At 37.9% G+C, this 26,193-nt stretch overlaps 1 protein-coding gene across 4 annotated transcripts; it reads right to left on the bottom strand.

The window, feature by feature from the left end:
* Window positions 1–3,920: 3,920 nt before the first annotated feature.
* GAPVD1 (GTPase activating protein and VPS9 domains 1) lies at window positions 3,921–24,789 on the bottom strand (the record flags this gene model as incomplete). 4 transcript variants are annotated; one of them, XM_082008801.1, is made up of 25 exons in its annotated part: window positions 3,921–4,061; window positions 4,773–4,970; window positions 5,864–5,936; window positions 6,508–6,721; window positions 7,991–8,178; window positions 8,386–8,545; window positions 9,188–9,297; window positions 9,727–9,856; window positions 10,362–10,484; window positions 11,136–11,216; window positions 12,309–12,396; window positions 12,917–13,290; window positions 13,417–13,494; window positions 13,970–14,089; window positions 14,666–14,800; window positions 15,393–15,533; window positions 15,839–16,012; window positions 16,822–16,947; window positions 17,844–17,973; window positions 18,870–19,030; window positions 20,565–20,754; window positions 20,876–21,010; window positions 21,992–22,078; window positions 23,349–24,192; window positions 24,605–24,789. In XM_082008801.1, the coding sequence occupies 25 exons, from the start codon at window positions 24,787–24,789 to the stop codon at window positions 3,921–3,923; spliced, it is 4,386 nt and encodes a 1,461-aa protein (XP_081864927.1). The 4 variants fall into 4 exon arrangements, with proteins under 4 accessions (XP_081864927.1, XP_081864928.1, XP_081864929.1 ...); XM_082008802.1 differs by having other exon boundaries at window positions 17,907–17,973; XM_082008803.1 differs by lacking the exon at window positions 11,136–11,216.
* Window positions 24,790–26,193: the final 1,404 nt, after the last annotated feature.

The raw sequence follows: 26,193 nt of genomic DNA, 5'->3' as shown, positions 1-26,193 counted from the left end.
GTTAACTGGATCTTGTTTCTTTTTTGCCACTGTCTGCTCCCCGCCAGCTGTCGGTGCACACGTGGAAGAAGGTCCTGCAGATACGGCACGGCAGCAATGCTAAACGAAAGCCATATCCCATTAGTGGTCAGTTGTTTGCACTGCAATGCCATCTCCAGCACAACTGCTGATCATATTGGAACAAGGCGGAAACATGAAACCCAGGCGGTTAAACTGCTCTCCTTTTAATCAGTTTTTACAGAATAATACATTAATAATCACGTTAGAGACAAGACGGGGTTCCTGTATACAAGATTGTGCAAGCTCATCAATTTAGATTTATAAAGGCTTTACCAGTTTCCAAGAGGAGAGGCAGTACAAAGCTTTTAAATAGAGGTAAAGCACAATCAAAAGATACAGAACACACACTACTGAATCAGCGGAGATTAATTCTCAAGTAGTACAGGCTCGACCAAGTCATCAGCTGTTACCCAAACAGGAGTATTCTTCCCCCTCCTTGTCCACCGCTTTCCTGCTGCTCCAGATCTCCCATCACATTGCCAGCCGAAGGCTGCGCACGCTGCGCCGCAGCACGGCCACACAAGTGACACTCGTGCCAAACACACACGCTTTACTTGCCTGCAGCTTTGCTGCCGAACAGGCCTGCCTCCTCCTGCTGCTCCTGTTCTGGCCTAACCCCCTTCCTCCACATACTGCTCAGCATTAACACGGCAGTGAGTTCTCAAACTTCTGCGAGAATTTGGCTTAACAGAACATACGCGTTTTCAAGCAATACGAACCAATGCTGCTCGCCAGAAACTCACCTACAGGAAACAGGATCATGATCGTGGCTTTTTTTCCTGAAATTTATGGCAGTTACATTCAGCATTTGGTAGTATAAGGTCTTCAAAACAAAAATGTTTAAACTCAAATACTTAATAGGCCATACATGTTCCAATTCTCCTTAAAGAGGACTTAAAAAAAAGCTTTAAAGAGAAATCTCATTTAGGGTTAGGAGCAAAAAGGAATCTCCTAGGGATGGAATAAACAGCCCTTTCCTTGCACTCCTCTACCCAAAAAAGGAAAATACCACCTACCACCTCTGTAATATTAACAGGCATAGCCATACCATCATTTAATTTGGCAGCTCCTCCAGACATGCCAACAACGAGCACTGAAGTCAACAACCGAGCCTTAAGTCCATGACTGCAATCTGCTACTAACGACCTCTCCCCCCTCCCCAAAATGTTCCATTCATCCTTCAGTGGTTGAAGTAATTTAATTAACAGAAAGCACCAAGTTTACAGCAACAGGTACATGGCTGATTGGCACCTTTTGGCAACAGTTCTGTTACTTTTGGTCCATTATGCACTGTCTTTTCACCTTTACTATTGCACACCAAAACCTAACATCACTTCCTATACATGTAATTTATCATTTTAAAACAAAATGTTACGGGACACCAGGGAACATAGTAAGAGGGTATCACAGAAAGGTTTTTAATTCTTTGGAAAGCCTAATTCTCTAACTACACCTATCAAGGCTATATAAAGGACTTTCAGAGTAGGTTGAAAAAAAGCAGCAAAGGACCGTCTTGCTATGAAGACTCTCAACTCATGTGGGACTCATTTAAACACTTAATGGTTTTAAAATAACTAAATAATAATTTAAAAAAAGACTCCAGTTCTTTTAAGTATTTTTCTATGCAGAAAAACAAAGTGATAAAAACTGTGAAGGAAGTGGGTTTTGCCCCTTCCATAAAGGGGAGCAAATCTGAAAGACCTGATGGTGCTGATCAAATCCTGCTTGCCAAGTTTGCAAACAGAAGCAATGCACAGGGTAATCACCAACTGACGTGTCTTTCTGCCTTCTTTAAGGATTGTACAAATACTCTCCTCAACTAAAACCCAAATTGCAGGACTAAAAGAACTTTCATTCATCAGTCTTACCATCTCAGATATTCAAGTAATAATTAAATATTACAGGACACTTCAATATAAATAAATTTATATTGCTTTTAGATATGATCTGGCCATATCTTCAAGGGCATTTGTGCTTCATTGCTGAGTGTTATTGGTCAGGGCTGTGCTTGCAATATTAAGTTATGTGTTCAGCACCACAAACCCATCAAGGCTAAATAACTAGAATATTGCAATGCTACACAGATTGAGTTACCAGAGTAAGGCAGATCAGAAGAACTTTGTTTCTACTGAGTATTGCTCCTCCACACAATCAAGTCTCTAATAGAGGAGAAAGACTATAAATAAAAGAAAAAAGTTACCATCCCACCCTCTCACCTGTGATTAGTTTGACAAAAATGCTATACTGAATTACATATTAGAGTTCTAGAAAGTAAGGTTCTTTAATTATGCCTTGACAAGTAGCACAGACAAATCAAGCACTTGATACTTTACATAAATTGCTCTAATTTCAGTTAACCAAATGATTTTCCCAAGTACTAGTTGCTTACAGGTTTTAATCACCAAAACACCTCCCCCGCCAATCTTATTTTGAAAAGAACGTGAAAAAGATTTTGTTTTCTTTAGGACTCACAGACACCAAGTCTTAATACATCCCTCTGTCAGAAGTGCAATGAACACTCTGGGAAGAGCAAGAAATAATACTGACATGAAAAAGTTAAATGCTCACTGTCCTTTTTCACTGTAATTCTAGCTAAAAAAAGAACAGCAAATGCTTATATACAGATAATAACCACGGGCCATCACTCAGACCATTTCACTCATGAAAAATCCATGTGGTGTTGTGCATAAAAACTTCTTTAAATTGATAATTGTTGGTTTAAGGGAAAAGTGGGGGGAGAAATCTATAAAACACCCTGAACTAATGTCATGATATGTTTCATAAAGAACAGTGTTATATTTTAAAATATTTTATATGAACAGTAAAACTTGCACTGCTGCATAGCAGACAACACGAAGAGCATTTAGTAAAAACATTCACTGAAACCCCTGGCATATGTATTTCATGTCACTAATCAAAATATATATTACAGTCCAAGGTTCTGCTAAGGATCTCTGTTTGGGGTTTGTACAGTATACACAATATCTCAGAAAAAAATATTACAGTAAGGTATTTTATTTCTCCTTTTTTATATTAGGCTTATCTATTGTAACTTACAGTCCCTCTCCTCTATATAATCCAAACCTTTGTAACACCCTAATGCCCTAGCCAAAAAGTGTTTAGCTATCTAATAAGCCCTGTCTATTATAAATTCCAGTTTTAGAAATTTCAGTAATCTTAATTACATTTTAATAAATAGTTCAGTTTGCCCTTTTTTAATCTTAGCCTTTTGAGAAGTCCTTTCATTACCAAAACACAGTATGTCACAACCTGTTAGAGGTCAGAGAGGCTTTTGCTTATTCATTCAAAGGATAATGAGTCCAAAGATAATTGCAATGCATTAAATATAGGTATATCATATTTACACTGTCCTCTCAGATTTTAAATTTAAGTGAAATACAATTGATAACTAATGTCAGCTACTACAAACTTTCAGTGTGGCTGGTGTTTTATTAATAAAAGGTGTATTAAGCTAGAAAGTATACTAAGTGGTTGCCCTGATTATTCTTGTTTCAGCTTTCTATTAGAAATTAAATGAAGTGAATTATTCACGTGAGTAAGAATTCAGGAAGAGGGGTGGTGGAAAAAACATGAAGAATTTTCTGCATGTTTTGAGATTCCAAAACATCTGAAAAACGTGGTCCCTTTTGCAGTGCCGGTATCTATAGGAGAAAAAACGCAACCAAAAGAGAAGAGGAAAATCTGTTAAATTAATTTGATTAGTAAAGGTGTGTTTTAAAATGCCTCAATTCTGTACAGTATTATACAAGGAAAGTCTCTTCTTCAGCTTTTTGCAGCTGTTGTACATTCTTATATGCTCCTCTTCTGCTAACAGTCTGCCCATACATGTGCTGTTTGAGTTACTTGCGATCATCAATAGTTTTAATGAATTCAACTGCTGCTGTGAACTGCATCCACCAGTAGGATTCTTCTCCAGATAAACAGTTGGCATAGAAACTACTAATGTACTGAACAGTGGACAGCAAGCAAGGTGGATTTGCCTGAGGGTTAAAGAAGAAAGAGATACTCACAGCTTGTTTGCAGAGCTAAACATAAAACATTACAAGACACAGAACAGAAATACAATTCTATTTGTACAGTGATCCTCACACATTCATAATACATAATTATGTAACGTATCTGTAGGGTAGTGACTGTTAACCCATTTCACACACTCAGAATGCACCAGACTTGATGAAAGGATCATCTTCCCAACAAGGAAAAAAGGACTAGCAGGCCAAGAGAACGAAGGGTAACACTGGCAGAACCTATAAAAGTCATCAAGGATTTCAACACATGGAAAAGCCTATAGTTTTAGCATCTTACATATGACAGACCATTCTCCAAACACTCATATGTCAAAAGAGGTCAGCAACACAATGCAAGTCAGTCCTAGTGTGCATCTGGTCCTGAAAGAAGACAACATTAAGCAGGCACAAATGACAGATGCTGACGGACACACCTCAAAAAAACCCAGCTCCAAACACAATGCCTGCATCCTTATTTCCTTGGTTCCAAATGCAAAGTTTGCTTGGATTTAAAAATCGTAACTGTGAGCACATTTCTGATGTTTCTATTTAAACCTGCTGAATTAGATCTTTCTAGCACTAGCATGCTCCCAGTTACCCAAATGCATTATTTTTCTTCCTAAAGTTTGCTTGTTTATTACAAGAATTAGTGGGGGGTTGTGATCTTTGCAAAAAAGAACTCACCTTTATGAGGACAAAGACCAGAACAGGAACAAAATCATCTGCCCCAGGTACTGAATCTTCATTTGCCAGACTAAGCAGGTTCATGATGGTTGAACACATTCGCAGGATACACTGTACTTTGTCTCGAGGGGTTTTATAAGCGCTTATTGTGCGGATTTCAGACTGTGCAGATGGCCATGGTGCCTCCCGGAGATATACCTAGAAAAAAAAAAAGCCAAACAACAAACCAACGTGCTGCCAGTTCTTGTTTGTCCAAGCTACTACTGTGCACCAAAGATGATCTTTAGTACCAGAGACTTGCAGGCAGGAGCAAGGCTCCAGAGAAATGGGAAACTTTAAGTCAGGGTGGTTACATTAAACTCACAATAAAGGTGGCTTCCTGTTGTGTTATCATAAAAAACTACAAGGAGCCAGCACTCTATGTGCCACTAACATAATTAGCCTGTAATTCTGCCCGACTTCTCTAGTACACTGTTTCAAATGAAGGTAGAGCTGTATGTCTCAGTCTTACATATCAGCAGCTTTATGAACACTCACTGTTTTGAGTCATACAGTTCAAGTGCTGAATTGAGAAACTAGGAAAGCTGCAAACATCCAGCCTCTGACAAACAACTTAAGCTCACCTACCTGCGTTTAGTTACTCTATTAACCACGAGAAAAGTGAAAGCACTGGGCATATTCACAGATCTGCAAGGTTCCATTAATTCTGGCTAGTTCAGAAAGTTGACTTGACAGCTGTAAACCACAGCTATGGCATATGAATCACATTAGAGGCATAAAGAATTCAAATCTTGTCTTTTGAAGCAAATTACCAGAAAGTTACTGCATCTTAGTGCAGTGTAGTATTAGTTCTTAAATCTTACTATCAGGACAGAGGTGACAAAACCACAAAAAAGGAATTTGGAAGGATCAGTCAGTGGAAGACACTGAGACATGGGTACAGCATGTTTCTCCTGCAGGGTATTTCAGATGTCAGATTGAAAAGCAATGCTTTTAAGAGTAGAACAAAACAACACTCTCCCATCCTGAACACAATCAAAACCAAGCACCCTGATATGCATACGAAAATGAAGGAAAGGAAAAGTTGTTACCTCAGGTATCTGAAGTGCTTTGTGGTTTGCAGTCACTACTTTAGATAACCTCTGAATGTGCTCATGAAGGACCCTGAAAACAAACACAAAAACACAAGAGTGAAAAGCCAGCCAGTAGTCCCCTGGGGTTTCCCACTAGTTTTACATTTGATACTACAACAGAGATCTTCAGGAATGCATATAATCATGACGGTCCTACAGCTAATGGGCACTAGGTCAGTAAGAGACGCGGGTTTTGCCATACAATGAAGTACAACCACACAGCCAGTAGAGCATGCAAACAGCATATGTTCTAACACAAAAAACAAAAACCCCAAATGCATGGAAAATACTGTACCAAAACAGAAAATGGAAGGAGTCCTGAAGCAGATTTTGATCGTTCTCTCAGCATACACACTTGCAGATCTGAAAGTCTGTATCCCAAGTCATTGGGATTTTACTCTGTTCTAGCAGTTTGTTGCAAACACAAACTTTTGCACATGATGTTAAAGCACTTCCTTGTTCTTTTACAAAACGTTCTGAAAGAAGATATGAGTTTTTATGGCATGGCTGACTTAGGCAAGTCTGTCACATGAAGACTCCACAGATTCCATCTGCAACAACTGCAAAAGAGAAACCAGGTACTTCAAATCACATTAACTTACTGGTCACGCAAAATATCTCCATCCTGATTAGGGTAGAAGGCAAGTTTGAAAATACGATTCATCACACTGCGTTCTATAGCTAATTGTGCATCCTGAAGCTGTTCTTCACTGGCATTCTGCCATATGGCATCCTGAGCCATAGCCCCATATAAGAACTGAAGAAAATCCTCAACTTGGGCTGTTTTATCATCTGCTGCTGTAAGTTTCTGGAAATCTGATAAAAAGTAAAGAGAGAGAGAACATTCAGTTAAGTAAAAAACATTATTGAAATAAATGGAGGAATTAAAGGAAAAGCGTATAGGACATGTTTAGCAAAGCATATGCTCAAAATGCTACTTGATGTGTTAAACAGTTCCTCTGCAGTACCAGTTCTTATGCCTTCTTCCCAGCCACCCACAGAGATAACATCCAGAACAATGACTAGAACAGTCACTGGTAGGAACCAGTGCACTCAAACTTGTCAGATGCTGAAAGGGAGGGTGAGGGAGGGAAGACATGAAAAAAACCTTGTGCACCATTTCCTACCCCTACCTTTATTAAGTATGCATAGTTGCAACATTCATATTTATCTACAAAATACAGAATGAGTGATGCAGCCAAGTTAATGTAGCATGACCAAATCACTGGCCATTCATCGGCTTCATATTTATAGCACTCTGCACCAGAAGACAACTGCCACTCACATCTGCCAACAGCCTAAATGCCACAGCTGCCAATTTCTCTTTTAGATCATCCAGAAATAGCTGTCTCCTTTCTGTCCAATGAAAGGGCTTTAACTCCTTCCTGGATCACTGAATCTTATTACCAGAACTTTAATCCCAGTATATGTAAGTTATCATATTAATTCCAGCCTATTTAGGCACATTTAATATGCAGCACTATATGCTCCAGAAACAAGAATTGACTCCAAATTTCTTGTGTACTTCATTAAGTCAAGTATGTGCGCACAGAACATAGAAATAGTTTGTTTTAAGTGACTCTGTTTTGAGAGAGTTGTCTTTCCGGTGCTGCCATCCCTTATGCTATGATATTTTTGAATCTTTCACCAATTTGATTCATACCACTACTATTCCCCATATCTTCTAAGATTCAACCACAGGTTCTGTACTGAGGACTGAACTCTGCAACTTAACTTAATCATTTATCAATAGATCTAAAATAATTAATAGTATTCATGCTTCTAACTTGGGGCAAGTGCTAGATAATATGATTTAGCATAACTTTTTAGGCCAAATGAGGTCAAATTACCTTCATTCTCTTAGCCCATGAAAAATGCAGACAGATACCATGTCTTAGCTGCCACAACATACTGTTAAGTCACAGTAATCTGTCTATTTAATCCATTAATTCACCAGCTGAAATTAAAACATTTCTAGGAATCTGCTCCTCAGATCAGAAGCTGTATTTTAAAACACTAGCCCAAGCCAGAATCTAAGTATGGAGTAAAGGAATATAAACATTTCACAGTCTGCATTAATCTTACCTTGAATAAACTCCCTTATTTTCTTTTCTTTGCTCTCTAGCAGTAACCTCACACATACTGTAGTGAAGTATCTGTTGGCCACTTCTTTATCTCTCAGAACTCTTTGCAACAGCCTTTCCAAGTGCGCTTGTGTCGTTTGCAGGCCTTGTCGACATCGAGTTAAATAAGCAATATATGGAGCTCTTTTCCTAAAATAAAGTGCTCTACATTAGATTCATAATGTCTCTCTATCTAAAGATAGAGGCTAATAGCTTTACAAACTGTTAAGTTGCAGTGCAAGAGGAATCTTCAACCTGTTGTTTTTGAAACACAGATACTGCCCAAATTAGGAAGTTCCTAGTGACTAAATATAGGCATTTGGAAATCCGTTAATAATAATATACTGAACAAACTACCTATAGTCCTCCGCAATAGACGCCAGCAGCTTTCGACAGGTCCTGTTATCAAAACGGCTTACACATCGCATTGTCTCTTGCAGCTGGGCCATCAAGTTCTTGTCCTGGAGGTTAATAGCTTCAGCTAGCTGAACTTTCAAGAAGCACACAATTTCATTATCTAATAAAGAACAAAGGAAAATTATTAAGGAAAAGAAATGTAGGCATGATGAAAATAAAACTGGTTTTGCATATGGGGAAACATATAGCAATTTAAAACAAAACTTCTGTACATCAGGCAACAAATGTTAATTTAAGAACAATTTAATGTCTTTTTTAACTTTCCAGATATCAAGGGATAAGTTTTCATACCACTATCTTATTTAGATCCATTCTGAAACATGAGGAGGACCAGATAAGGTGACAAATTCACCTGTCTGCAAATAAGCCTGGAATGAATGGAGGGATGCAAACACAAGACATGTATACTAAGTCAACATAAAGACTCAGTAAATCATTCAGGTTACTCTATTAGTACTGTAGCACAATTCCCAACAGTACATATATTTTGGGAGTCTATTCTACAGCTTCAGGCTCTATCTGGACTGTAGCTGAGATACTTCATTACAAAAAAATTAGACCAGATTTATTTGGCACATTTGTTTGTGGAGTAAGAAAGTGTTTTAGGGAAAAGGTGGCCTATGCCTTCTGTATCCATTCCAAACAGAAGTTACCATAAACAGTGCAGTAAAAGTGCCACTAGATGGGGGAAAAGAAGATACATATACAATACAAAATATCTGTATGTATAAAGAACACTTACCTTCAGGGTCCGTGTGGTCTGGTAGACCATTCCTTGTTGAATGTGTCAACATTGGGAAGGCAACAGAATCTGCTGAGCAAAGAGCCAATCTCAATTTCTTCTTTGCATCCCTTAAAGAGGAAAAAATATTTTCTTAGCAAAGTTACTGCAAGGTCTGCTTCTTCAATAAGTAGTCTTTACTTTTGAGTTTGGTTTTGGGGGGGGAGGGGGGTTTGTTTTTTTTTTTTAAAATACTGCCTAAAAGTTATTTAACTTAATTTTAATATAGCAATGTTGTCAAGACTTTAAAATAATAGTTCTTTTAATATAGCATCTAGACCAGTTTCAAATGAATTTTCCTAAACAATGAAACTGCTCTGTCCTCTCAGGTTACAATATCACCCCTTCACCAGTGGAAATATGACAGTTTTAGATGCTTAAAACTAAAGCACATAAAAGTTTACACTTGATTGATATGAAGATTTTTGTGGGAACCAATCACATGGCTTCAGCTTTTAATTCTACTTTGTGGGTAAGATTAAACCTACAAATGTATTTACCTGTAGGAGAAAGCAGAACTTTGTGGCTGTGCTACTTGACTTGCGGAGTCTGGGAGATCATCTGCAGACATGTTTTGCAAAGCCTCATCACGTGGAGAGTCATGCACGCTCTCACCATCCCCAATAGCCTCTATGGAAATGAAAGAAACAACATTACACTTGAAGAGAGCAGTCAGAAACTAGACTAATACTCTCTATTTTCTTCTTGTTTTTGTAAAATCAGGGAAGGAATGGGGACAGCAGATAAAACAACTTGCTCTAAGTGAAAAAAGTGTATTAAAAATATACAATCTACAAGTCACTAAGAAGAAATTGCACCAGTTTTGGAAGGCAATATACTTCTCCAGTATTCATTAAAAAACAAAACAAAAAACGGTAAGAGATGTGCTATTAGCAAACCACCTCCTCAATGGCAATATGACAGAGCTGTCCTTGGGAATACTGATTTAATTCCCAGTCTCTGAGGGACTGTCCCACAGATTATTTGACAGAATGTTCCTGGTTGGAATAGGAACAGGAACAACAGCTCACATTGTTCAGCTGTTAGTACTAACATTGGTCTAGAATACTGAAGTGTTTTTCTCTTTAAGGAGGAGAAACTATGCTGGTGATGATTATAAAAGCCAGGTTCTCACCTGCACCGTCATAGTTTACTATAGCTCCTTCACTAGGACTGGTTCGCTTAATTGCATTCCTGTATTTGTCCAGAATGTCCTCCGCAGCTTGTGCCTGTGCACTGAGCCTTGGGCTGGGATCATCTGAAAAGACCATTAAAAACAACAGGAGTTAACCTGATATTGTGCCAACCGAAAGCAAATACAAAAATTCAAAGCTACACATTTGGACTCTGTTTTTAGCCACATCAAACAAACAGCTGCTTGTGTTCCGTGTAGTCACAGTTCAAAGGTACTTATAAAGTCTAAAGCACAAGCAGAAAAAAAAAAGTACAATGCAAGTGAACAAATAAAGCCAGATCCTTAGCTTATTTATACTGTGTACACAAATGGTTGTTGTGTATTTGAAGACCTCTAGAAACGATTAGGCAAACAGAAAGCTAGACATGCAGGTTCAAATAATGTTTAAATTAGCACTTAAGTAACTATTACAGTAACGTGTCTGCAGCTATCCTTACAACTCAGCTATGATAAGGCCATGAGCTTCATAATGAGAAAAAAAAAAGTGAAGACTTGAGTCAAGAATCCAGTACTATACACAAGGACAGAAGCATGACAATATAAAAACAGTCTTCAAGGTAAGAAGTCTTTATCCATTTTCTTATTCATAAAGACAGTTGTGAATATTAACTACAATAGCATAAACCCTTCTGTAAATAGATACCTGGTGGGCACTCTGGAACTCTAGAGGGCATGTTATGAGAGAAAATTACTATGATGATATTATTCACATACCTTGAAGTGTTGAGTATCTGTCAGGCACCATGTCATCTTTGTCTTTTTCTTGTTTTTCTTTCTTTCTAAATGGAATAGGAGCTGAAAATGCAAGGTACCTTATCAAAGGCTATTCTGAGATAATGGCCAGATTCAAGAAACTTTAAGAAAGTGGCTAATGCAGAAGTTTGTCATCAAATAAAACTTCAGTAAAAGCATAAGCCTCTCTACGGGGTGAAGCAGAACTGTACTGTCATCATATGTAGGAAGCTCTACCTTTAACAGACATGTGACCATAAGCCAGGCAGAACAGTTTTACGTTCCGGGTACAGTACGCTCTAGGCAACTACTAGCCAAGGGAGTTGGGTAGCTTCCCATTTTTATTTACACATTTATTTATATTTTAGTTTAGCCAAGAGTCCTAACACAAATATTAGTCATAATGACATGAATCTCTTTTGGCAACTCGTTCCCGCTAGTAAGTTCAGAGAGAAGATGCTAAAGACAGCACACCGTGAAATGGAAAAGCAAACAAAGTGGTATTAAAATACTGTAACATTATCTAAAGTCACACAGAGACTGCAAAGATTATGTTGGTTCTTTTCTACCTGAAAGTCCATTTTAAAAAAAGGCAAGAATATCTAATACTTCATACATTGTTCCATCCCTAGTTGTCATTACTCACAGCATGAAAGTCAAATATTATCTTGAACAAGCTTTACTTGGTAAATAGCCAAAGTCTAATTTCCACTCATGCCATGTTATAAGTGATATCCTAAGGTATCAATATCCTTCAACTAGCACACTACCATCCATACAGAATTAAGACTAGTTCTCAGTGAAGCTGCAATGAAGTTAACACCATACAACTATGAAATGACTGGCCTCCCATAAAGATACCAAGGTTACCGAATGATTAAGATAACACAATGCCTGACCAAATTCCTTTCAGCTTACATACCTCAGCATACTTTGTATTCAATAATTCTTTACTGCAACACTTGGAATTTTATACGTAAGAATCCTTTATTTCTCAAAATTAAACAGGACAGCTATTACTATGTTACAAACCTATGTCAGTCTGGTCAGCTTTTCAAAATGAAACTAAAAACTTTCCATAAAAATGACTAAAGATATAATAAGGGCAGTGTGCACTCTTACTAAAGTACCAAAAACAGACGAACGTGATCCTACCTTTGGGCATGGCAGACACAAAACGTTTCCTCCACCAGGGCTTGTTTCTGTCAGACTTCTCATCATCACTGTCTTTTCGTTCTTCGATCTGTAGAAGGGCAGAGTCTACATCTGAGCATCTACCATATCCAGTGTAAAGACAAATTTCTTCTTCACACCAAGTTTTACTACACTGACTGTAAGAACAGAACTACAGCAGACCACAGAAAGCCATAGCAGATTACATTAGAAATAACCCTCCTGAAGAGGGATGCCTATAAATGCAAAACCAAAGACATGAAGGAACTTAGATTTCACTTATTTCTTTTTTAAATAAAATTACTTTTCAGGATGCTGCAGCATGTTAAACACTACAACAAATCTATTTCTGAAGTCCTACCAAATCAAGTAAAGCTTATCCAGTAAATTTAAGAAAAGCCAGATTCATATAAGCCACTCTGAACATCTGTAGTTTTAGCTTGTAAAACATTATTGGCCAACGTTTAAAAGGTAACAAAAGAGCACTGCAATTCCGTGGCTAAACACATTTAATACCAGCTTTCTGGCATTAGATGCGTAACTAAATTGGGCATGCTAGAAAAAAATAAAATGATAAACAGAAGCCTTACCTCTCCCCTTGAGGAGTCTTTACTGGGAGACGAAGATGATGACTGAGATGCAGCCACCAGAACTGCTGCTCCAGTGTTGGTGGTCGGCATAGGAAGCTCCCTCTCCTCATTACCAGGACGCCTGTTCCACCCAGGATCACTCATAGGTCTCCGAACTGATGATACTATATCTGAACTCCTACTGCGGACTAGCCTCTCTGGATAAGAATGCCTCTGCTTGAATGCTTCTAAATCAGTTGGAATTAAAGTGTGAGACCCAAAGTTTGGTAATCGGGCCTCGTTACCTCCCATAGCTCCTTCCAAGATTGGTGGATCCGGTGGTGGATGAGAGGGTCTTGCATAGTGTACTTTAGGCCTTACTACAGCTGATACACCTGCAGTCATAAGCACAAAAGAAACCACACACATTTCTTTTAACATTTTTCCAAATTAGTTGGCACTAACACAGAAGCATTGAAAACGTCTGTTTTTTAAAAAAAGCTTATTTTTTTACAACTCACCCTCATTTGATGAAAGAGGGTCAAACAATGCAAGCAAAGAATCTGTCTGAGAAGGAGGAGATGTCAACTGACTGGCTCCTGAAATACAGAAAAAAAAAGTTAGCGCTGTACCAAGATCTACCTACACCATAATGGACATTGGAAAAACAGCCCTCAGCAACGAAAGTTTACAAAACTTATATTGCAGAATATTTTAGAAGATATTCTTATATGGAAACACCTCTGTAGAATACTGAAATGATCAAAGAATTAAATTACAAAATGTGGGGAAATCTTGAGGAGCAGATCGATTCCAAAATGCAAGAGGACAGTCAGTGTAATAAAACCAAGTTAGGAAAAGGTGATCTTAAATCTAATACTCAAGCTCTAGTACTACAATGTACTGGAGTCTCTTTGTCAAACGAATACAGTGCTAGCAAATAAGGAAAATGTTAAGCTTAGCCACCAGAACTCTGAAACGGGGAGAATTTGTAAAATTTAAGGATTCTACAGATGTCACTTATGAGACTTCAGTTATCAGATTCTAATTCTCATTTACAGGTAAGTAACTTACCGTGGGCCACTTCATCCATGTCAGGACTTGTCACAGAATCTTTTCCCCCAAAGTCAGAGCTACATTCAGACCTGAGATCCTCAATCTTATTAGGAATATCTTCAGATGTTGCACTAATACCTTGCACATAACAAAAGAATCATCTGTAATAGTCTTTCAGAGAAAAAGGAAGCAAAATCCTGAAGCTGTTAAAATGTTTGGCAAACACTGCAATAATCAAGTCCTAACTCACAGTAGCACCTAGAGACATTATGAATTTCTATACTCCTAAAATAACATCTTATTTCTGCTCTATGTCTTCAACTGTTCTAACATAGCCCCGAAGACACTTCACTGTTAAATACTTAACAGAAAACGAAGAACTGAAGTAGCTACATAATCTACTACATGATATTTAATATTTATATTAAATTAAAAAGTTGTGATAATAAAACTAAATGCAAGAAGGTTAAGAGTTTCTTCCAAATCAACACTCCACAGCTAACCATTGCTATTGTAGCACAGAGTATTTGATGCTTTGCTGCCTTTTTTATTTCTTCTGTAAGATGAACAAAGAATTAGTGCTTTGAAAATTACAGAATGAGTGCAAAAAGTTATTTTATGAGTGAAACGACGTATTACTAAAGCAAGTGCACCAAAACAGATGCTGATCATGTTCCAATAGAGCAGCATGTTTCCACAGACAATTAAACACACCTGATACAACACTGAGGCCTGGTGTACTGGGTCGAGAACTGACCTCCCTTACATCTGTGTCATCAGATGTGCTACCCAGCCCAGAACAGCTTTCCAGTTCTTGTAATCTTTCCTCCTGTTTTAAGTCTGGGGCTTCTAGAAAAGGGAGACAACGGAGAGTAGAGAGAAAAAGTATCATTACTCAATGCCATGCTCCCTTAATATTCACATACAGAAGAAAGGGGGGTATGTGTTGATGCAGTATACTAAGTCCTAAGCTGACTCAACCACTTCAGCAGGACTCTTCTCCCTATACAGAAGGCAGGACTCTGCACAGATAGCAATGCTCTAGCTGCACAGGCTTTCTAAGTTTTTATTGTTTTAAGTATTGTATTTCTTAGAGACACAGTATGCAGTCAAATATTCACTAGCCAAAAAGTTAAACTATGATCCTAGATAGCCCTACTTAACATCACAGGGAAGGAAAGCAAACAGAAGTGTGAACTGAAGAAAGCAGAAGTTAAGAATTTCTTAAAGTAACAGTAAGTCTCTCACAATGCTTTCCATCGTCTCTCTGCTTCAGAACTGTTTGTCGTTTTAATACTGGAAATATTCACAAACACTAACTTAACCCTAGGACAGTAATTTATCAAAGAAAAAGAGGAAGAGGCTGTTGTTTTGCATTATATGCCTCTGGAAAAGTCTTGATTCATGCTAAAGAAATAAGCAAAACCTGCATGATTCTGACCTGAATCACTTGGTAATACTTCCACACTCCACGCCTCACTTGTGGTTTCCGATATGGTTGAACCTGTGCAGGGATCAAGCAACACGGATCCTGAACCTGGTAAACACAGCAAGCTGCCTAGCATGTTCTCTGCAGCTGCACCTGCAAAAGTAAAGATGAAGCGTATAGCTAGATATAGGCTTCCTGAAGACAGCTCTAATAAGAGAGAAAAATAAGCACATTTTAAGTGTCCTTAATAAAGTACTCATGAAAAGACAACGTTGAAAAGACAGAAACGAGCAACCAAATATAATACAGGTCATGCATGCAACATCCTCCTACAGAAAAGCTCCAGTTTAATCAATCAAAACACACCTATTTAGAAAGGGAGGAGGAGGGCTCTGCAGCCTCGCTATTTTAGAGCAAGCACGAAGCATTTTAACGTACCACATGTACCACTAAGTTACCTGCTATTTCTTGCAAACGATCTTCATCAATATTTGGATCGAAGTCACTTCCCAAGACATCTGTACTCCAAGTTTCACTCACAGTTTCTGATATATCTCTGTCATCAGTCAACCCCATCATATCACGGATTTCAAATTTACGGAGCTTGTCATCAAGATTATCCTGAGTTGTGGCTATGTAAAAATAAAAGTTCTCATTTCGTTAAAAGGCTTCTCCAATTACTTCTGCTTGAAAATAAGAAACAAAGCCCAAAACAAAACAACCCTCTAATTCTGTCAGGTAAGACAGGGTTTTATAGTAAGACCTGTAAAACACTATCATACCATTCAAGAGATGCTGCCTGAAAACAGTTTTTAAGCACATTTGAGACATAAGAAAAATCTTAAACTACACATGGTGACCTATCAACCAAACTGACAAATAAAATGAATAAAATTTAGCACACCATCCAGAAACTGATGCAATTCCTGTAAGAAGAACTCATCACAGAAAAGCTGAGGCTAGAAGGGACCTCCAGAGATCATTCAAGTCCAACCTCCCTGCTCAAAACAGGGTCAATTACAGCAGGTTGCTCATGGTCATGTTCAGCCATGTTTTGAGTATCTCCAAGGCTGGAGACACTACAATCTCTTTGGGCAACCTGTTCCAGTGTTTGACAAATATATATTAAACAGGAAGCTATCCAGATGCTTTCAGACTACTCCAATTCAGATCACCCTATTCCCTGAAGGGAAAAATTTGGAATCAAGCAAAACTTTACAAGCAGTTTCCTGTAAAGGACTTAAGCCTCAAATTCCCATGCAATTTCCTTTTCCTAACAATGGACTACAAGAAATATTTCTACGGAAAAAGAGTAATTGCACAGGGAAAACTTTTTACTTATTTTTTCCTGAACTAGTCAGTTTTCCAACCTTTTTCCACAGAACTTTGGCTTTACCATCTACAGCACCTCCGGCACTTGTATTGGAAACTTTGCACCTGCCTTGTTCATGCTCTAACAGCTGCAGAGCTTCAACGCCATTGCTCCCAGAGGGGCCCGTGCCAAGCTCTGACACAGACTCCCCTTCTAAATCCAAAGATGACACAGAGTTGGAGCGATTTGAAGGACCTGTGAAAACAGATTTTACTGTAAATCTAATTTGAACCACATTTCCTAAATACACAGCACTAACAATCCAGGACACAATTAACTAGAAAGATGAAGAGAAATGAAGTAGCAGTTCCAACATAAAACACTGAATTGGTGAACTAAAAGTACATTTGCTCTACTCTTGATCCTAATTCTATAGATACTTAACCCGCACTGTGATTTTTACTTCCCATGTTTAGAGTACTATACTGATTATAACAATCTACAAATAAATTACAAGAAACGTGTGTAATCTCACCATTACCATACTTAACTGTAACTAAAAAGTCAATAGAGTCTTTTGCCATTAATTTGTTTACTTGTCCATGAATTTGTTTTCTTATTTTGAGAGAGCAAACAGAAACTAAATTATGGAAGTTTCACAAAATAACGCATGCTGAGTGATCTGTACAAACACCTTCAATATCACAAATAAACCTGTGCATTGTTGTGTATAAGGTTCATAGAAAGGAACTGTCCAAAGTCCAGAAACTAGCCTGAGATATGTAATAGTTTATTAAAACATGTTGAAAAACATGCCTGAGAAGTCTAAGTTTAGAGCTAAATTAGATTATCTTAATAATTAGTACTGCACTTAAGTAAAAAAAAAAAAAAAAAAAATCGCTTTGTTTTCTCGTAAACACACTTAGTTTTTTTTCTTCCTAATTCTCAGACTCATTTATGCCTTTGCAGGTCAAAATTTAGCTCCAGACTTTCTTCTTACAATGGCTAAAAGAAAAGACAGGCTCTCAGGGTAAGATAGCACAGTCTTCAAAATGGCAAAGATGACATGCTGTATTTAACAGAAGTTCCTTTTATAGTTAAGGAAAAAGAAAAAGGGACAAAACTTCTTCAAGACTTAAGTAGCCCTTCACCTTCAGATATTCCTTCCAGATTATCACTGCAGAGGGAAAAGCGCAAGGTTTTATCAGGTTTACCATGGAGTTTGTTTTCATCAACGGGGACATCTCCTTGTCCACCATCTGCAAGCTGCATATTTAAGACCTGGAGAATGGGGGAAAGAAACAAGACTTCCTTAAAATAATCTATTTTTTTTATAATTAAATAGAAAACAAAACACTGCACGCATTTTTTGCATTGTTTTCCCTAGATGTTAATGGCACAATGAAATTTCTAACATTCCATTTGAAAAAAAGACAGCTATCTCCAAAGTCAGAGCCTGGAGAGAATGTAAGGTAACGAAGATGTGAACATAAGGCAAGTCCCGATAATAGTGGAGTCGCCTCATCACCCCAGAAGGCTAATTTAATACAGAAACCGATCGTTATGAGGCTGCAGAAGGAGATAATCTGAACTATCAGGCAAGGCAGCAAAGATGAAAGCAGAAGCTGTGCTATGGCTGGTGAAAGAAAAGGCTGTAAAACCAGCCTTACCCTAAGCAATACAGTCTGAAGGTATTCATGGCAACATGACCACAGCTCCACCCTCACAAGAAGCTGGGCCTGGGCGTTTCAAGTCTGAGCTGCCAAAAATGTTGGGATCAGAGTTCCAGTTCTATCATTCACCTGTGCCACTTGATCCAAAGGACAGAGCATGCAGAGAGATAAATGAATCAATTTCTTCAAGCTCAGAAACAATAATCCGAGTTTGCTCTTAAGTATGCTAGATGACAAAACTTCTCCATAAATCTGCCAGGTTCATTTTTCCTGTGTTAATATGCTGCTTTTCACACTTTGCAGATATACTAAGTGAGGGGAAAAAAAAAATCTAACAAAGAAATTTGAAAGCTGAACCCCCAAGTTCGGTAAAATGAAGAAAGGATTTTAATTCCCACTCTGGATTTATTACCTGAACATAGCGTCACAACTTCTTGTTCTGCTATTAGAGAACACAGAAGTTGTACTTTTCAAAATATCTGAGATGTGACAGTTTTCGCATACCTCATTTTCTGACATCATTCCTGGAGTAATCTGTGGACCTGTCCCCAAAGAAATCACCAGCACTTCTTCTGGCTGAACTTCTGGGATAGTCTCCTGGGAGGATCCTTCATGATCTCCATGCTGATCCAGTAGAAGATTTGATCTACTTCTGCTACGTGTTGCTAAGAAAATATTTTGAAATATCAACATTAGAAAGCTTTTCCTTGTTTAAGAAGGAAAAAAAAGACAACACAACAGAAATACATAATGGCAATGTTTTGAATTGATAATACACATACTAAATTAATTTGCAAAATGAGAAGTCATATTACACATTGAGAGAGGGAACTAGTATTTAAATTTGAGTACCGAATTGTGAAAAAGCAAACTTTCAACATGAAAATTTAAAGTAACAAGATATGCTATGTCCTGTTTGCCTACACAAGTCCAGTGCACTCCAATCACAGAAAGACCCTGAAAAAATTATTTGAGAAAACAATTAAGTTTGTTACCAACAAGAAAAGGTCTAGGTTCCTGCAGTTTATAACTCTGTTTAATTAATGTAAGCGTGCAGAAGTCACAGCTAAATTCTGATTATCACACAAAGTGTTTTTAAAAAACTACATCTACATACGAAATGAGTTTCATATAGAAATCAATGAAGAAATCTGAAAGAGCAACTGATTGCCAAAGGCATGCTTAAGCCATAAGTAAAAGTTTCACAGAAGAATGGAAAGAGGGCATTACCCACCAAAAGGGGTTACTAGAGTTATATGAGCTGAAAGATTGGTAGAAGTATCCCAGGCAGTAATGGCTGCCAATTGCTGTCCTGGATTTCGAAAGCATTAAAATGAAACAAAAGAAACAAAAACTTTTGAGCGAAAACTATGTTATATCATAAAACAAATCCTGTTGTGCCACTACTTTATAGGCATAAGACCAGAACCATTGAGAAGTAGAGTTGAAACAACATGGGACAGGTTTGTTTTGGGGTTGGTTTTGTGGGTTTTTTGCCACTTATTGGGCTCTATGTTTTCATCCTGTTACACACTAACACCAAATCTCTCAAACAAAAATATCCCATGTGATCATATCCCTTTTAAAGGGGGATTTTAAAGAGAAAATATTATTGAAATTGAAAAGTTCAAGACCCAGAAATCCTATTCAAAAGAATGACAAAAGTCCAACAAACATACAATTGCAGTACAACATACTAACAATCGGAATTAGACTGAGCAAATAATGGAGAAAGAAGAAAGCTTCTCTTCTCAGCACATACTCTAAAAGCTCTGCTCTTGCTTTTTCATCCTCCTCCACATTTGCTCTTTCCTCAGACACAAAAAAATTTAACTTATTCTCTCCCACTAATTAAATGTCAACACTTCCACCTTACCACTTTCCTAAGCCATCTTCCCCCCTAGATCTGCTTCCCATCTTCAAGCTTTCCCTTTATTATCATTGCACTAGTGTGACTATCAACCACTCCAGCATTTTGCTCAAGTTCAATCCAGAGTGACAAAGCTCACCATACTTGTATCAGAAAGTAAGGAAGTTACCTGTCTTTCTATGCAAAAGAAAATTCTTCACCATCTACACAGAAGAAGTAGGAACTGAAAGTGTAGTCGAAGAGTAACCCCAAGAGATGACTGAAAAAATGGCACAGAAAATGTATCAAGGTATCGGAAATCATGCAAGAAGTCTGCTTGCTCTCCTTACCTATTGGTAATCGATTTTTTTTGTTAGCTGGAGTAGTTGCAGGAGAAAGTTGTGGGGTATTATACGGAGTCATTTCAAGGCTGCTGCTTTTCCCTGGTTTGTTCTGGGGTAAGTTTGCCAGCAAGTTTTCCAAAGCCATCCGATCTTCCTTAAGTTGATCACTTGACATTACATTCCGCATAAAGCCAACCTAAAAATTTAGACTTAGTTTTGGTAAGAATTGCAGCATCAATTATCAGCCTTGTTCATCCTATCTGTAAACACAGGGGGACAAGTTTACACTACTTCTTTTTAAGAACTTAATACATTACCAGAGTAGTTAGCTGGCTATATGTCATGTAAACCACTGTTCTACTCAACCCCTCCAGGAGGTTAACAGAAGACATTGGAGGAGTTTCAACTGCACGCCCATCAATAACTACATCCAGGAAAGCAGCCACACAGCTCTGCAAAGAGAAGAAATAGTTTTTAAATGAGAGACCATTTACTAGAGTTTGGAAAGAACATAACTTACGACAAGACTTTAGTAGTTTACACTACAATAGAAGTTTTGCTTCCCACTTTTAAAATCTTAGGATAAAATACCACATATCATTAAACTCCCTGAAGAGCAAGCAAGGAAAGCATGCAGTTAGTTTTCGCATTTCCTTCATTCCTCTTCTGCATTCAAAAATATTACTTACTTAAGTGTCTTCTCACAATTTAAAAAAAAAATTTTAAATGGTTTTATGGCAATTAAACTGCCCCTTCCTGAAGGATCTGCTGAGCACAGACTAGAAGTAAAACAAGGAAGCAACACACAGTATCACTTTCTAATCTGATTGAATGTTACTTTTATAAAGTATGTGTGACTGATGACTGTGTAACAATTAAAACTAGCAAAAACAAGCAAATTAACAGTTTTTTAAACATATGACAATACATCAAAGATCATTAGTTTCACTGTTCCTCTGATGAAGCGAATTTCAATATTGCTATGGATGATTCATACTAACAAAGGAAAAGCTGAACGAAAAAAGCAAGACTACACAAAAAAAGGAACAGAAGTTACTTGCACTAACAAATTACTTGGTGTTAAACCAGTTTTCATGCAAAAGTTGTCTTCAGATCAAAGTGTTTTCTTTAGGTTCAGCAGAAAAACCAGACAGCAATTCAGCATTTCAGTTTAAAAGGTAACTTGCTTTTATTTCTCTTTTGTGCTTTCTTTTAAGACGTACTATGTCAGAGTAGAAGCAAGAATCCCCGACCCTTAATTCTAGTACTCAAGATTTTGTTCCCAGCTTTGTGCGGTATTTAATCTGCTTTTCAGTACATGTAACTTGGAAGTTAACTGCTTAGAAAGTCCTTTGGAATGCCTGGAAAAAGAGACTTCAGAAGGATGAGGTATACACATGAGTCTTAGCTTTTTTTTTAGTCTGGATTCTTACTTTGTCAAATTTAGCAAGGTTGCTCTTCATACGTGGATCTCCCTCTTCAGAACCTGTCATTGCCAATTGTTGCAGAAGTCTCCCAACCTGAAATGAAAAAGAAGTATGAAGAATAAGCATTTTAAAACATCACCATGATCGACCTGAATATAAAAAAATAGTTAAGAAAACTTGTCCACTCTAAATTTTTCTTCATTTCATACTCCAAGAAGTACTTCTGATTGAGCGGGCAGAGACTTGTACTTGCTTTTGGGGTGGGAAAAAAATGCAAAAAGCTTTAGAAAAAAAAGCAGTCATTGCATTTAACAAGAAAATCTGCACACACAGAATGCTATGAGCATCCATACTTCTCCCCCTTACCAGGAACAAAGCATGTTTTGTTTTCAAAACACATCAGAATTGAGAGCTGAACGTAGGTCGTCTTAAACCTAGAGATTTTAAAAGGCTGTATATATTTTACCAAGAAAATGTTGGAGGGAAGAAAAGCGCAAGAGGGATAAACCTTGTTTCAGAGCATATATTCCTTATTAATCCCCAATTGCAAAACAACTCTCAATTTTAAAGAGCCGTCAACTGCAAGCTCTGCTACAACACGCAAGCAGTGACACAAGAGAGGATTGCTAACGTATGTTACAAAAGCACTGGCAAGGCCCTGTCAGTAACAGTCTAGTGAGTAAAACTCAGCGTGATCATACTGTGAGAATCACTCGCTGTCAAGTTTATAGATAACATTAAAAAGTAGGTTTTTTTACTTGTATAGGGAATATCCTCAGTCAGACAAGTGTTGCTTAATTCCTTTAGACTACACATCTACATACTATCACTAAATTGCCCAAGTATTTGCACAAAGACAAAAATTTGCCATGAGGGCTGAGGAATACTCAAAGGTCTAATAAAACAGTAGCTAGCTACCCAGCAGAAACAGTGGTCATTGCTGCCAGACAAGAAGTTTTTTTCAGCAAACTATTTCATTATTTTGTGCAATACCTGGCATAATATTTAACATTAGCAAGAACAGCACAGCATCTGTTTACACACATTCCAGAATTCATCTCATGGTCACTTTTACACTTTAGCTTTCATCCCTTATAACAGCTTTTATAAAGTACATTTGCAACTCCTCTAAGAGACAAAGGAACACATCAAAAAGTGATCAAAAGTCAGTATTTTAAGCAAACAGATAAACCTTAGAGCATGCCTTTTCCACAATGGTAACACTGATTTTTTGTTAGCATTCATCTCCTGGGTAGGAGGGGCAGTACCTTTACTGAAACAACATCAGTTCTAGTGGAAAAAAGAAGGCAAAGAACATCTCATACTTTTTTTTTTGTTAAGACTACTTTAAAGTGGATCATACCTGCATCAGATTAAATCTTGCCACCTCATTTATAGGAGCATCAGAAATTATCCCATACTGTTCTGGGTTAACAATTGCAGGACAGATGAAACACGCTAGAAGAAGATCTGTGCACATTGCTCTGACCTCCCCAACTTCCAGCCTGTCTACACATGAGAGCGTTTTGTACATTTGTGACACAATCCATCTCAAGCTGTGAGGAAAACAGTAAGTGTTTTGTTTGAGATAGCCAATGAATTTGTTCACCAAGGTCACCAGCTTGGCCTCATTAGAGTCAACCATCTCTTGGACTCTTTGCTTGAACTTTTCTGTGCCTTTCTCTCCAAATAACTTTCCCTGTTGTACTGGAGAGAATCTCTCAATTAACTTGTTTGGATCAGTTTCAAGGTGGTCTTCATCTTCAACTAGAAGCTGCATGATTGGCTCATGTAAAGTTGCAGTAAGAAAAAGTTTTGCCGAAAAGAGCCCTTCAGAGAATAGTTTGAATAAGATGCTGAATGCACAGGTGCCTCGTCTCAACAGCCGCCTAGGGTTGTCGCTTTCCTTGAGTTCAAATTCAATCAAGTAACGGAGGACCTGGAGAAGGTAGCTCTCATCCTCCTGCATGATGCAATTGCCATAAATGGAGGTAAAGACTGTGTGAATGACACTCTGAGTATTGTCCTGGTTGAGCTTCTCTCCGGCAACCAGACAGGATGCAATAAGCCTAGGGTTCTCTCTCAATCTGTTCAGGAATTCTCCATAAGCAGCCTCCTGAAATCCCAACTGCTTATATCCATCCACAAACTGCGTATCCTCCAAGATTTTAGCATGCTGGCAACATTCAGCAGGCGAAGCTTCAGCACTTTAAAGAAAAAACATTGAAACATTTACATAATTAACTCTTAAGCAAACAAACTTCATGAAAGATGCCATGTGGTCAATCTATTAACAAGACTACCACCAAGGAAAAAAAAGTCTTTCCATATAGTTAATACAAATGATTTGCAAATTCAGGAATAAGCAGAGTTTGTTCCCATAAACTATGAACAGAAGCAAACCACACACATATAATAAAAAAAGGTAGCTTAAACAGCCAACAAGTTTCAGGTGAGTCAGATTCCCTGGTTTAGATTTGTTTTAAAACCTTACTATTTTTATGATTAGTATAGCAAAGGACTCCAGATCCTAAGTGTGAAAAATCTGATGGATTTGCTACAATTCACAGAAGCTTAGGCGTTTGTTCTCCCCAGGACCACCCCCACTCCCCAAGTCACCTTGTTATGATCAGTCTGTCCAAGTTAATCCTTTGCTGCTTGGAAATCCATGCTGTGCGGTACAGCTTTTCAGCTGTCTTCAATACATCTGCATTGAGCCTTTGAATAAGTTGCTTTTCTGAGTTTACATACAGCCGTTCCTGCTTGAGGTGATGAGCCAGTGTGTGTATATCCAGCTTCACCATCTTGGGCAGTGAGCAGGTTACACAGTACCCACTGAAAGAAAGAAAATGAAACAGGTGAATTCCAACAGTTAGGGAACAAGTTCTGTCAGCCCCTATGAAGTGATAAGCAGGTCATAAATTTACACTTAGCAGGAAATACTGCTCTGCCCCTTCCATGTTAGCATATTACTATGTTCTCTCAAATCCACAGCCCGCCATTTAATGTCTGAGTCACTCTTTCCTAACGCAAGGTTCCCTAATTGCCAATTTCATAAATCCCTTGCCACATCAGCACATCAGGGACACTTGTATAGTAGCAAATGTTATTTTCAACTCACACTCATGAACCGAGATAGTAATACAGTACAGCGTTACAAGATTCCTGCACCGCACCTCCAATACACAAGGTAAAAAAATGGCCATTACTTGGAGAGATGTGGCCCTTGGTACAGTTTAGGTGACACAAGCTCAGGGAGATGAAGAGGAGTCCCATTGTGACTCACTGTCTGGTGAATAGGCAAAAAGGTTTCTGCACTTACTACTTTGTCCTAAAGCATGCCGACAGAACACAGCACTATTCAGGTACTCAATGTGGTTATCTCTCGCCTGTCAAAACAAATGCCCTCTCTCACCTATCCATAAAAAGCACCAAGCTCCAGTTGTGCTAAAAAAACTTAAATAATAATAATACCACTAATTAAAAAAAAAAAAAATCAAGGAGTATCAATACCCAGATAAGGCAGAAGTTGGAAATAAGTCTGGAGACTTTGCTCAACAGTAAAATTCATTCAGAAAAAATTCCTCAAATATTTCAATTCAGAAGAATATTTCTTTGGGCCAAGATCCAAGAATGCTGTTTTAAAGAGAGAAAAACTGAAACAACCGTAGGCTTTCCTATCACATGAGGTACAAAAATCTACACAAACTACTGTTATGTCTCAACGTAACACTCTAACTTCATAATTAGAAAACATCTTAGTTACCAGTTAGATAAACAAAGAGTACCACACCATTCAAAACAAGTTCAAGGAGCTAATCCATCTAAAAATTAACTCTATGTAAGAAAAAAAAAAACAACTGCATTAATGCTGACAAACGAAGGGGTAGAATCATGCAGATCAGACTATGTTTCCACGGAATTAGCAATTAACTGCTTTATGTCTTCTTCCCCACCAGAACTAACAGCCATACTAGCTAATTTGGGAAGAAGAAGGGTTTGATCCAGATATAATCTATAACAGCTATCTGTCAGATATATTGGTAGTAGATATATGTCACAGCTGCCAAGGGATCTGGCAATGAACTCTTCAAAGCCATACTACAGTTAAATGAAAAACTTACTTCCCACAACCTGTAGTGACTCTAGAGGAGCCTTGCTTCACCATTCAGTCCATGCTTGAGAATCTACAAATAATGTACCATGCA

This window comes from Phaethon aethereus (genome assembly GCF_964289735.1).
Source record: "Phaethon aethereus genome assembly, chromosome: 20".
Lineage (NCBI taxonomy): Eukaryota > Metazoa > Chordata > Aves > Phaethontiformes > Phaethontidae > Phaethon > Phaethon aethereus.
The sequence above is the reverse complement of the archived record's forward strand: the minus strand, read 5'-3'. Positions and strand labels throughout refer to the sequence as shown.